The 13967-nt window shown below is 38.4% G+C and overlaps 1 protein-coding gene across 1 annotated transcript in view; it reads left to right on the forward strand.

Annotated features, from left to right (window-relative positions):
• Positions 1 to 12308, forward strand: part of stmn3 (stathmin-like 3) — a 33001-nt gene extending 20693 nt beyond the window's left edge. Inside the window, exons 2-5 of the mRNA XM_044213067.1 lie at positions 3291 to 3386; positions 5403 to 5581; positions 8645 to 8836; positions 11996 to 12308. Coding sequence (XP_044069002.1) covers positions 3291 to 3386; positions 5403 to 5581; positions 8645 to 8836; positions 11996 to 12055 — 527 coding nt within the window. The 3' untranslated portion in view covers positions 12056 to 12308. The remainder of the gene's footprint in view (positions 1 to 3290; positions 3387 to 5402; positions 5582 to 8644; positions 8837 to 11995) is intronic.
• The last annotated feature ends 1659 nt before the right edge of the window (positions 12309 to 13967 follow it).

The raw sequence follows: 13967 nt of genomic DNA on the forward strand, positions 1-13967 counted from the left end.
TAATAACTATAACCAGAATTATAATATAGCTAGCAGGTTGAAGGATTTGGAGTTCAACATAGAAGAAGTTGGCAAATTATTCACTCTTGTGCAACATTAAAGAAACCAGCATGATTACACACACAAAAAACTCCCACACAATATGAAGTCTAACTTTACATGCACTAAATTACAAAACAAAAGGGATGTGTCTCTCTGTGTGTGTGTGTGTGTGTGTGTGCGTGTGTGTGTGTGTGTGTGTGTGTGATCTGGGTGCACGCCAAAAAGAACGGCTGTATGTTTCTTTGTTCAAATAACTTTGTTAGTTGAATGTAGTTAATGTATTTTTCATACATCATCTTTATGCTGAGATGTATGTATTCATAAACACATTTCTTTTGAAAAGATAATGATGGATGGATTATTATCTTCTCATCTTATTTTTGTTTTTGCTAGGTCAAGCCATGTGGTAGCTGGTAAAAAAGAAAGAGCATAACAGTTCAGTTTAGGTTGTCAGTATTTAAAGGCCCTACATACCAACACAAGTGTTTTCAGTTATTCTGGCTGATTAGACCTCTGCTCAGATTGTAGTGGGTGGGGCTATAATGGGAACTTTATTTTATTTTTATTTTTTTATTTAAACTTCATTTAACCAGGCAAGTCATTAAGAACAAATTTTATTTACAGTGGTGGCCTGGCAAGGGGGTAGGGGCTAAAAAAAGAAATAGAGAATTACTGTATGTGAGGTCACCAGACTTCATGACTAATAAGTATGATAAAGATGTAATTTGTCCCACCCTAGCAGGTGCAACAAAGCTAACAGGAGAGTAAAGAGGTCTAATTAAAGACTGGATAAAACATGGACGTAGTGTCCGTGACGTCACCCACAGGTTTTTGAAGAGCAGTTGTGAAGCTCAAAGTGGGTGTGACTGCGGTGGCTCCGGCCATTGCCATCTTGGCAGTGCTTAACTTCGGTTAATCCATAAATGGGCAAAGAGGTGGAGCTGAGGCGGGCCGAATGAAGCCTGGTTGATGAAACCACCTAGCAGCGAGCCACCTGGTAACGCACCCACCTGTCACTCAAAATGGCAACGTCCTTAATTATGCATAACTTTAAGCCTTAATATAATTTAAACTGATGAGTTATAAAAACATTCACCCCCCGTACAGTTGTCATGAACAGGGGAATTAGCTATAGAGACCAAAAACATTTTTTGTACCAGGCTGTAAAAATGTTTCTGCCGTAAAGTTGGGCATTTTAAGATGGGGGTTAATGGGGATTGACTCGCTTTTGGAGCCAACCTCAAGTGGCCACTCAAGGAACTGCAGTTTTTGGCACTTCCACGTTGGCTTCATTTTTCAGCCCTGGAGGTTGCCATGGCTGTGAAGAGACTTTAACCCAAGCATGATCTTTCTCAAACCTAAACCTTAACCTTGTTATTATAAACTAAAGGTACCTTTGAGGCATGTCACAGGAGGCATTTCAGTCGTCTGTCTCACGCGCGTCTGATGATACAGATATGCTTCTATTTTAATCAATACAGCTGTCTACACTTTTGCCATTGAAACCTTGGCCATGGCAATCTGTCAGTTATCTGAAATCATAGGCATAACAATGGGTAAGACAGAACACCGTTTGTCTCTGTTCGCAGATGATGTTGTTTTGTTTTTCACAAACCCCAACTGAGGTACTTTCTTAGGATATTTGGACAGTTCTCTGGTTATGAAATAAATAACTGGAAAAGTGCCATATTATTATTAAATAGAGAGGAGAGGGAACACCCCTCAGTCCATACACAGTTTGCTAATGAAAGAAGTACAAGAATCTTCAGAGAGATGGACCTCAATGACTATTTCTATGATAGGGCGAATCAATATTATTAAGTAATTATTAAATGTTTTTTTCCCTCCTACTAACCTCCTTTTTCTTCACACTTAAGAAAAGCTTCACCTGCTTTATATAACAATATAGACTGCATCTCTTTCTCCTTTACCTACCATACGATCGTGGAAGGTTTAAATTGCCTAACATGAAACTTTATTATTGGGCAGCCCAACTTCGTGCTGCCATTTTTTCACTACAGAGCTTTTATCTTTGATCGATATAAAGAATGATACATTAGAACTTCCACTACACTTATACCTTTATTCATCACAAACCAAAATGCTTACAAAGTGTACACATAGTCCGTTCCTCAGAAACACTATATTAGCATGGCATGAGGCCCACACCTTTTTAAATTAAACTATCAAACTTTCATGTTATTTCTAGACCAGGGAGACGCAATATGGGATTCAAACTCTGGATGGATAAAGGACTAAGTAAAATAAAAGACCTGCATAACAATTAATAGATAAATATGACCTTCCTAGGAAACAGTTTTTCCAGTACTTACAGATTAGGAGCTTCATAAATTTCCAAATTAAAACTACTTTGGAACCCTCATTGCCTACCATGTGAACAACTCACAGTAATGCATTTACATGAGAGAGGTCAGTTCTCCATGTTTTATGATCTATTACTCGCAGTTTCTAAAGAAAACTCCTTTTCTTATCTGCATGGAAGAACGATCTCTGTAGAGGACTGGGAGGAAACATGCCTTCTGGCCCAAACTATTAATTCCTGATGCAAACTGTATAACTGTATACATGGCTGTTTAGGATTTACAGTACACCTGTTAATTTACACCATTTCAATCCCAGTACACTGTGTGATTTTGGGCTGTGCCAGACCAAAGTTGACTATCGTAGAAACGTGATGAAATGTTTGGTCATCAATCAAAATCGTTGGTCTTAGATAGAGACTTGGCCACGGACAGCCAATTTGGAGTTTTAGTGACCAAAGACAGCCTACTTCAAAATTCTGACAGTGTCAGACATTTAGGTCCAAAATGCCACAATGTGTCTGTGTGTGAAATGACACAATGGCAAGAAGAGAATATCTCATGGTTAAGTAGACTTAGTAGTATTAGGACACTTCATTGCATATCATCACTTCCATTCAAGGTGTTGCAAGAATAAAATAGGTGCCAGTTATTACCCAAGAGTTTCCTGGATCTTGGTAATAGATACAGTAATATGGAGAAACATGCAAGTGAAACATGTGCAAACCAGACCTGGGACTGTTTTCTCCAAACAAATGGTTGTTGTTTTTTTGTGTTCAATCATTTCTACTGTTTTGTGTTGTATTATATTATTAGCATAACCAAATTCCCCACAACGGTAACTCACGTTTTATTCTGTCCCAATAAATTGGCAGGGTTTTAGATGGTTTCGGATGTAACAGTTTTTCTTTTATCTCTCTGTAACAGCCTACACAGACAAGATCAAGGAGATGTCCATGCTGTCTCTGCTTTGCTCCTGCTTCTACACACAGCCACATCCCAACAGCCTCTATCAGTATGGAGGTCAGTTGTCTGCCTGTCGGTCTGTATGTCAGCCTGTCTGTCTGTCTGTCTGTCGGTCTTTATGTCAGCCTGTCTGTCTGTCTGTCTGTCTGTCTGTCTGTCTGTCGGCCTGCCTGCCTGCCTGCCTGCCTGCCTGTCTGTCTTTATGTCAGCCTGCCTGCCTGCCTGTCTGTCTGTCTGTCTGTCTGCCTGTCTATCTGTCGGCCTGCCTGCCTGCCTGCCTGCCTGTCTGTCTGTCTGTCTGTCTGCCTGTCTGTCTGTCTGTCTGTCTGTCTGCCTGTCTGTTTGTCTGCCTGTCTATCTGTCGGCCTGCCTGCCTGCCTGCCTGCCTGCCTGTCTGTCTGTCTGTCTGTCTGTCTGTTTGTCTGCCCGTCTATCTGTCGGCCTGCCTGCCTGCCTGTCTGTCTGTCTGTCTGTCTGTCTGCCTGTCTGCCTGTCTGTCTGTCTGTCTGTCTGCCTGCCTGTCTATCTGTTTGTCTCTCTGCCTGTCTGTCTGTCTCTCTGTCTGCCTGTCTGTCTGATAGCCTATTTGTCTGTCTGTCTGCCTGTCTGTCAGCCTGTCTGTCTGACAAATTGTGTCATCTCAATTTAAAGTCTTAGCTTCACCTCTTACAGGGCTTGCCTTTTCACCATAACACTGACAGGGCTCATTGGCATTTTTCTTAAGATTACGTTTATGCACTTTCATTTGTTATGCTCTGCTGGAAATAGTCCACTTTTGTTGCTTTAGCTTTTGTAGGGCCTAAACAGAATCTGTATCAGAAAGTGTGGTGCATCCCACACAATGACAGAGTGAAAATACATTATCTTGATAAAACTACTAGAGAAAGAATATCTGAAGTATATTCAAGGTGTTACAGAAATAAACAGCAGTTGTCACACTTTGGGTGCTGCTTTTTGGTGGTAAACTAAGTATCTGCTTAGTTTACTTGTGCCTTTATTTATATGGTGCTCCTAAAAATCTAAATTTCAAAGAACTGAATGCAAGAACAGTTTTTAAAAAGGCCAAATCATTGCCAAGCCAACAGCAGATATCCCACATGAACAAAGCCCCTGGAACTAACTAATGTTAACATACAGTATACAAAAAAGACATGACCTGTAAAATGGGCCATGCCTATAAAGTACAGTAAAAGAGCAAAAGACTATTCACTTTCTATAATTGATATACAGCATTCTGTGGGTTTTTCCTGTGCTCTCAAAATTAGTTTTACAAGAATATGATGTGAATAGTCATACATAAAATGTACCTACTTGGATACACACTTTCATGCATGCATTCATAGATATTTCTCAGTCTGGAAACAACTGCATAATCAGCTACATCTAATAAGAACTCAAGACATGTAACATGAGTTTTATCAGCATTTACACATTTCAGGAAAAGAAAAAAGTCATACAGCCGTATGGGACAAATACTCACACCAGGTTTCTGTGTGAGTAACAGAGCACTTTTTTGTCATTAAAAGTAAACATGTCTTTGCTCTACTCCACTTTGTACCGGCTATGTGGCCTTTTGGCCATGTCATTGCTAATCGATTAGATATTGTACCTTGCAAGTTGTAACTCTTTTGGTTACTAGCAGAGTGACATACATTTACACATTTACACTCTTTACCTCATCTGTTTACTACCAACTATGTTTACAGATACTTTCTGATCACAGCTCTCTTCTCATGCCAAATTCATTTATTTAAATAATTTTTGGGGGGCATTTTATTGCATTCATTCGATAGTCGAAAGTAGAGAGACATCAGGTAATGACATGTGGCAAAGATCCCCAGTTGGACGTGAACCAGGAACGTTCATGGTTGGCACCTTAAACCCTTAAGCCACCATGGCACCCTCAAGTACTGTATTTTTGAAAACAATGCTGAGACACAGTGATGTATCCCCCATCCCTCTGATATATGAGAAAACAAGAAAGACTGAAAGAAAAAAAAACTTGCACCTGATGGTCAGCTTACTAACTTGTGTTTTATTGTTGGTGTGTGGACTGGATTCTGGCTGTGTCAGACCTGGAGGTGAAGGGTTTGAACAAGCGAGCATCTGGCCAGTCATTTGAGGTGATCCTGAAGGATGCCGATCAGTCCAGGGACAAAAGCCAGCCTCAGCCGCTGCTCTCCCCCCCGAGGAGGGAGATGTCCCTGGAGGAACTCCAGAAAAGGCTGGAGGCCGCTGAGGAGAGGAGGAAGGTGAGCATATATGTCATCACAGTACAGACTCATGATGGACTACCACTGGTAATCTTTTTATTTTATTTTATTAATAAAATCTGAGAGAAAATCTGAGAATTAACCGGCATTCAGCCACATTAAGCTCATTTACCTCCTTTCAATTTCAGTTGAGAATTTCACCCTACTGATTCTATAATAGCGCAGATATGCTTTCATTAAACTAAAATCATGCTCTTAATTTGGTAATTACACACTTTTCAAAACCTTTTTAAACTTAACCAAAGTCATTCTCAAGATCTTGTAAAAAGTTCTCATCACTCTTTCCACACATATTTTAGATTAAACAAAAATCTAAATCATGTCAAATTTTCTTTAGACCATTGTTAAGTCCCGGTTATTGTTCATGTAGCAATACTTTCATCTTTTTCATTACACAACGTATGGGTTTGGTTTTCTGATGTTCTTGGGTTCAATGGAGAGTTTTAATATTCACACAGTCTCAGGGATTTTAAATAAAACTCATTGGGAAATTTAGAATAGAATGACGTGGTATTTATATATATTTAAAACAATTGAGCAAACAGATTATGATCAAATTTGTTATTGTGCTGTGCTTTCCACAATAATGGTAGTATAAAAAATAATAATGCCATGTAAACTTATTTATTTTTAGTTTCCTTTATAGATACCTAATACTTTCTGATAGATAATTGTTGAATTTGCATCTTTACTACGAAGACCATTGGTCTTTATTGTCTTACTGAGTTTAACTGATGATCAATTCTGCCATCTTTTTAGGAGAATGTTAACTGTCAATAAAAATATAAATTGAAAGATTTTTTAACCTGAAGAACATAGTTGGCAGTACTTTTTCTCAGCCCTGAGTAGTGTCTTCTGTAGGTATTCCTTTCAAGCTGCATTCAGCCCCAACAAACTTCACCAGTAAGGTAGAGCAATCTGTTATGTTGCCTGAGAGGCAAAACCCAGGGCAAAAAAATCAGCCAAGCATCACTGCTGCTCGTTAAGCTCATTGAAGAAAGGTGATAAAGGAAAGCAACTCAAATGAATGTATCAATATTTAAATCAGCTCCTTTCTTCGCTCATCTGTATGGAGTTACTGTCTTTATTATGCAATCAAACAATAGGTTTGAGAGCAAAACTATCCACACTCACAAATTTGTGATTAAATTTTAATTTTGCAAATCCAAAAGTTTTGCGAATCCAAACCTTTTGTTTGCAAATCCAAAAGTGGACTATGGTGGCAGAACACTGAGAGAAAAATGCTCAGGGAGACCTGAAACAATAAAAGTGAGGGGGACAAAAACAGGATTTTAAAAAGTGAGAGGGACAGCCCATTCAGGACGTCATATCGTTATCATAATTATGAGCAACCCAGTCAGAAAAACTGTTCATGTTATCCTACTAATTGTAACTCCAAGTCAGAGGTATCAGGAACTTCTGACAGTGACGATATCTCCACTTGATGAAAAGAACAAAGAAGTGTCAACAAACCAGTGGCAAATGGCTGCAAAGCTGCCATCGCTGGCAGTTACTCTACATAAAGTCCAATATTAACACTTGTACGATCGAATTTTACTAATTTTAAAAGAAGCTACACACAGTTGGTTTTTATCTGATTTCATTTGTTAACAAATCGCTCCAAATACATGAAAGTAGGCTATTTACATGATATGACTGCAATGCATGGGAGTAACACTCCCAAGTGAGAACAATGGACAGTTTAACGTTGACATGAGATTGATATCCATCTTCCCATCTCACAGTCGAAATGAAAGCAAATAAGCATATTTCCCAAAATGTTGAGCTATTCCTTTAAAGTAACTGAATAGTTGTTGTATTGTAGTGCTGTAGAAAACATATCACACAGTTGGTGGATCTATTTGTGTAACTCAAAACATCTTCTACAAAGTTCACACTCTTAGGAATGTCTATTAAGCTTTCATATTTTAAACCTAATGTGTTTTGCTTGCAGTAGCCTTCAGAACCTAATGTGCAGTGGTGTAACCTTGACAATGTCCTTGTCAGCCAAAACATTTTCATTCTGAATACCAAAGCTTAGCAACTCGTTCTCCACGTATTTCAGTTATTTTAAGTCCTTTTGTTGTTTTGGATATGTAGCAGTTGTAAGGTTATATCACCCCTTGCTATAAATTCAGATTACAGAGGATGAAACTTGAGTCACCCAAAATGATGTGTTAAAAAAATAGCTTCACTAAGGCAAGGTAAGTTTATTTGTTGGCACATTTCAACAGCAAGGCAATTCAAAGTGCTTTACATAAAACATAAAGCAACATAGGGCAATATAAAAAGATATTTAAATACAATTACAATTACAAGAGTTAAATAGAAAATAAAATAAGATAAAACAGGAGAGTAAAAATTATAGTGCAGTATAGTCCAAGTATCTCCAGTGTTCTACTGCAATATCCCCTCAGATTGATTATTGGCTGTCAACATAAAACAAGATTGGAGTAAATAAGACTTTTCAGCAGCCAAGAAACAAGAAAAGATAGTTTTAACACAACACAACCTACAACACTGGAACAAGGAAGTGTTATGTCAAAATGATCTTGAAAATGAAAGTGACACAATTAATGTGCAAGATGACAGTTATGACACAGGATTCATAAACAAGCAGTACAAGTACAACCTGTTTTTTTTCTCCAATACAAGGGGTGATAAAGTGAATCATTAGAGCAGATAATAGTTGAGGGATTATGGAGGGAGTGTGTTCAAACTTCAGTGGGTGAAAATTTTATTTCAAAACAGCATGAGCCATACTGTAAAATGAAATGTAAAAGTCATCAAGTCAAGCCCTGCAGATATATTATCGTTATTTTGTGCTACAGGGTAGTGAATATCTTATTGATTGAACCATTAAAACTGTCAGGAAACTCAGTTAGTCTTGAGGAAAAACTGATAGTCATTCTTTAGTTTCTGTTTGATGAACTTGGTTTTTGGTTTTCATGAATCCCTGCCAACCCCAACTGCCACTGCCATAATCACCACCATCACTATGGTGACTCCACACTCGTTGTCTGCCCCCCCACCCTGCTGTAGTCCCAGGAGGCCCTGGTGCTGAAGCAGCTGACGGAAAAGCGGGAGCACGTGCAGGAGGTTCTCCACAAGGCGCGCGAGGAGAACAACATCTTTAGCAAGAAGACGGAGGAGAAGCTCATCCAAAAGATGGAGGTCAACAAGGAGAACCGGGAGGCTCACCTCAATGCTCTCAAACAGCGGCTGCGTGAGAAAGCAAGTCTTCCTATACTGTGATCATTTGTGAATTATTAACCATTCTCTTTTCCAGCAAGGTCTGCTTTATTTTTATATAGTCACACAACCACCACAAACCAACATAATCTGATTGAGGGTATGAAAAATATGTGACAATAATGTTTCTCCCCCAAAATTTGGATTAAGTGATACCAGCACAAACTGGAAAACAAGCCTCATTTTTACCATATATTGTAAGTGTTCACACATACTAATTATTACTAACACATGATAATATAAAGTAATTCAACTTTGATAGTACAGTTGACCCTTTTGGTTACATTTAGTTTAAGGATTGTGCCTTAACTAAGATTGGGCAACTAAAGCTACTTGATTAAAGTTGGAATCCTTAAAAGAAATTTTGGGACATTTTTGGGAAATAGGCATATTCGCTTTCTGCCCTAGAGTTACATGAGAAGATTGATAGAGGAAATTAGAGGAGAAAATTGATACCACACACATGTCTGTACACCAAATATGAAGCTCCCACCAGCAGCCGGCTAACTTAGCTTAGCATAAAGACTGTAAACAAGGGGAAACAGTTAGCCTGGCTTAGTTCAGAGGTACAAAAGTCTGCCAGCCAGCACCTCTAAAACTGATCAATTTCAAAGTTCTATACTGATTAAACAAATGAGACATAAGGTGTTAATTAATGTGGTTTAGAGGTGCTGGTAGGCAAATTTTGTAATCTTTCAACAGAGCCAGGCTAGCTGTTTCCCCCTGTTTCCAGTCTTTATGTTAAGCTAGGTTAGCCTAGCTTAGTCTACAGACATGTGAGTGCTATCAATTTTCTCATCTAACTCTCTGCAACTAAGCGAATAAGTGTATTTCCCAAAATGTTGAACTATTCCTTTATGATTTCAGTCATGGTTGATTTGGCAACATCTGTGTATCAACCACTGGGGGCAGAAAACCTTTCATCCAATCCCTGCACACATGCAACTTTACTATGCATCACACTATTGGATGTCAAAATAAAGCCACGTCCAGTTTCTACTTGTGTCTCCTCCACTGACTCTGTCCCTGATGACAGATTCTGTTTCACTTCTCATGAAATGCAGCAGATCTTGTATTTTAAGACATTGCTCTCATTTCATAAAGTTTTCACTGTGGGTGTGGCAGCTGATCAGTGTAGACAAGCTCTTAAATGTTCAGCCAAACAGTATTTTTGGGGGGAGGGGAGCTATACTCATAGAGTAGAAATGAAAGTTTCATTTTCCCTATTTTTCTGCATCCTTGACAGTGAGGAAAACGTCCTGTTTTCATTTCTTAAAATCATCAGTGTTCTCTCACTTAAATATCTTTTTATTTTGTTCCAATGTCCTTTTTTATCATTCACTTTTTGAAGGGATTTAGTGTTGCTATGCTAGTAAATGACTGGTCGGTCACATTGGTTCTTTAGCTGACTGGATTTAGCTCAAACCAGCAGACTGAATTCACCTGCTTTGGCAGCACATAGTAGAATAAATTAAATAGAATTCAAATGACACAAAATAACTTCAAAATATAATTTTATGCAAGTTAATGGAGATTAATCTAAAACTGAAAATGTTATTTGACTCAGATTTTCTTTCAAAATACTTTTTTCATCTTCTGAATAAATAAAGAGAAAGTTAGGTGTTGTTTTTCCTGCCTTTTAAACTTGCCATAGATGTTAGTTAACATAGATGTCATTGTTACTATAGATGAGCAGTGTTCTCAGTAACAGCAGCAAACAGAGACACAGAACCAACAACCGAGAAAAAAAAATGCTGTCAGATGAGAAATAGGGTTGTGGCAGAAAAGTCAGTCAACACAACACTAACTCTTTTACACAAAAAGAATTTTAAATGAGCAATGTTGCTGCAACTGAGTTAGTCAGAGTGGCTCTCAATGTTTCCACTTTGGACACATGAGTAGCTTCATTTCCATAAATATTTACATACAGTATATGATGTAAGTATTCCTGGTGGTTTGTAAATTAGAGTGAATGCCAATTTGACTACTGTATGACAACATAAAAAATGTGGTGGGTAAGAACAGGTACTGTATGTTGTTAGGGTTATAAAGTGCAGACCTTAGACATTTTACTAAACCACCTGTGGGAGAAAACCTTCAGCTTGGCCAGATATCTTCAGGTCCTCTCACACACTGTTTAATTCTTCTTCAATAAAACACTTAAGTCGAATAGAGTTCAATGCAATATAGATATTACTGTAATATCATAACAGAGTACAAGTAAAACCGAGCTGGTCCATGGAGCAACTGAATGGGCTCTGTTGTGCATCTCACTTATATTATTTCCTCTGCTCCTCCTGTCGTGGGCCTTATTGCAAGGCCCACCTCTTCTAAACTTATTCTGTCCTCTTTTGACCTATCCAGCTTCCGTAATGGAAGCGTTCCAAATTTGGCTTTGCCTGGAAACAATGGTGTCTTTTCCCCACAGCAATTGGCATCAGGTTGGCATCATGTATACATTAATTCTCATGGGATTCCCTCTAGCTGTAGATACTATTATAATCTACAGTCCGTTCTAAAATATATTAAAAAAAAGTTTTATTACAGGACTGTATATATCAATCAGAAAAGTGAGCTCCTTCATGTACTAAGAACATAGGGAGGGAGGAGGTCATCTTGCCCTGCGTGCACCACAGCGTATGCAAAACTAGGAGTGAGAGGCCAAGCGGCTCTCCCCACAATTAGTACCTTTTCACAGGAAAGTAGGAGTGTTACAGGCAAGCAAGTGCTTTTCATTTAACAGCACAACTTAAATGATTAACATACTTGATTTTTCATATAGCAATGATGATCAGCAAGATAATATTTCCCACACAGCCACACCACAGGAAGGCTCAACTTATATCTCACATCCAGACACATTGACAACACATCTCTGAATGCAAACAGGATCTGATATATGGAGTGCGATGGCTGAAAAATAGGTTGAACAAAGCATTAAGGCTTCCTGAAACACTAAGTTTCTGTATCTTTGCATAATGTTTTTTTAATGTTTCAACAGCTCAACAGTCTTCAGAGATTAAAAAAAAAAAGTTGTGCCTCTAAGTTTCATGTTCCACAGAAGCCCCACTTTCTGTCAATCTTTTAGTCATTAAGTTTTGCTTCATGTGTATCTGACAGCTTTATTACTTTATTTTACAGGAGGTCCACGCTGCAGAGGTACGCAGGAACAAGGAGCGTCAGGCTGACCTCTCTGGCTGAAGATGTTTTCTACACTCTGGCAGTGGAGGCCACTTTTGAAAATCTTCTGTGTGTCAAAGTTTTCCTGTTGTTCAGTATTCACCAATATCATCCTACAATGCACCTTTCAGAACTCAAACTAGTAGTTAATCAGCACCAAATAATATTACTCATCTGTTTCACTTTTGGTAAACCACACACATTTGAAAGTGCAGATATGTATTCCAATAGCAGAGTCAAGTACAGCTGAAATAAAGTCCAATCCTGAGCCAAACAAGGTCTGTGTTGGGTTTATCTTGAATGAGAAGAGGTGCTGGGCAATAATATTGTCTAAATATAAATTAATTGTATAAATTATAAAACAACTGGTTCAGTAAAGAGGTATAACTGAAAAATATAGCTAACTAAATGTGAATAGTCTGATAAAGTCGATTTTGTTTCCACATTTGTCTACTGTGAGTTTGTCATGACTCCTGCCAGGGCTGCCCTAAGCATTTTTAGGGCCCTAGGTGGGATTTAGTTTTTAGGATCCCCCTCTGCACCTGATTTGGCCCAGTGTGTGTGCATTGAGGATACTTCAGCCCAAAGACTTGAAGCCATGGATTAGGGAAAAGTAAACCTTTTGGTCGGTCAAGTGAAATGCTTTATATATATTGAAACATATGGGAGGAAACTGTGTTGGCTTTTCAGACCTGTTACCCAATGTGTGCGCATAACGTGCTGTAATATTTATAGCCTGCCAGTTTATTTATTTATATATTTGGACAAGCAACGTGTAATTATGCTCCGTTTTCATTTACTTGTCCTTACCAGAAAAAGCTTAATGGCAAGTCCTGAACATGCACTGCAATTACTATCTACAAGGTACTTTATTTATCATTATACAACACGAGGTTGTACAACAAAATCAACTTAGTAATACCTTCATGTTTTTTTAATCTATCTATATACACAAATATCTATATACACAAATATACACATATATATATATATATATATATATATATATATATATATATATATATATATACACACACACACAGTGGTGTGAAAAAGTGTTTGCCCCCTTCCTGATTTCTTTTTTTTTTGCATGTTTGTCACACTTAAATGTTTCAGATCAAACAAATTTAAATATTAGTCAAAGATAACACAAGTAAACACAAAATGCAGTTTTTAAATGAAGGTTGTTGTTATTAAGGGAAAACAAATCCAAACCTACATGGCCCTGTGTGAAAAAGTGATTGCCCCTAAACCTAATAACTGGTTGGGCCACCCTTAGCAGCAACAACTGCAATAAAGCGTTTTACAGCGCTGTGGAGGAATTTTGGCCCACTCATCTTTGCAGAATCGTAACTCAGCCACATTGGAGGGCTTTCGAGCATGAACTGCCTTTTTAAGGTCACAGCATCTCAATAGGATTCAGGTCAGGACTTTGACTAGGCCACTCCAAAGTCTTCATTTTGTTCTTCTTCAGCCATTCAGAGGTGGACTTACTGGTGTGTTTTGGATCAGTTTTTGGTAGACAGCAGAATTCATGGTTCCATTTATCACAGCAAGTCTTCCAGGTCCTGAAGCAGCAAAACATCCCCAGACCATCACACTACCACCACCATATTTTACTGTTGGTATGATGTTCTTTTTCTGAAATGCGGTGTTACTTTTACGCCAGATGTAATGGGACACACACCTTCTGAAAAGTTCCATTTTTGTCCACAGAGTATTTTCCCAAAAGTCTTGATGATCCCCACGACTTTTGGGAAAATACTCTGTGGACTGATGAGACAAAAGTTGAACTTTTTGGAACGTGTGTCCCCCATGTGGATGTGAAAGTATGGTGGTGGAACTTGCCGAGACTGGGTGTCACGATTCAGAAAAGCAGACTCGGACACTGAGAGGTGATTACGAGGTAAGGAGTTTACTGTATAGTTCACCG

The sequence above is a fragment of the Siniperca chuatsi genome, linkage group LG2 (genome assembly GCF_020085105.1).
Source record: "Siniperca chuatsi isolate FFG_IHB_CAS linkage group LG2, ASM2008510v1, whole genome shotgun sequence".
NCBI classification, from domain to species: Eukaryota; Metazoa; Chordata; class Actinopteri; order Centrarchiformes; family Sinipercidae; genus Siniperca; species Siniperca chuatsi.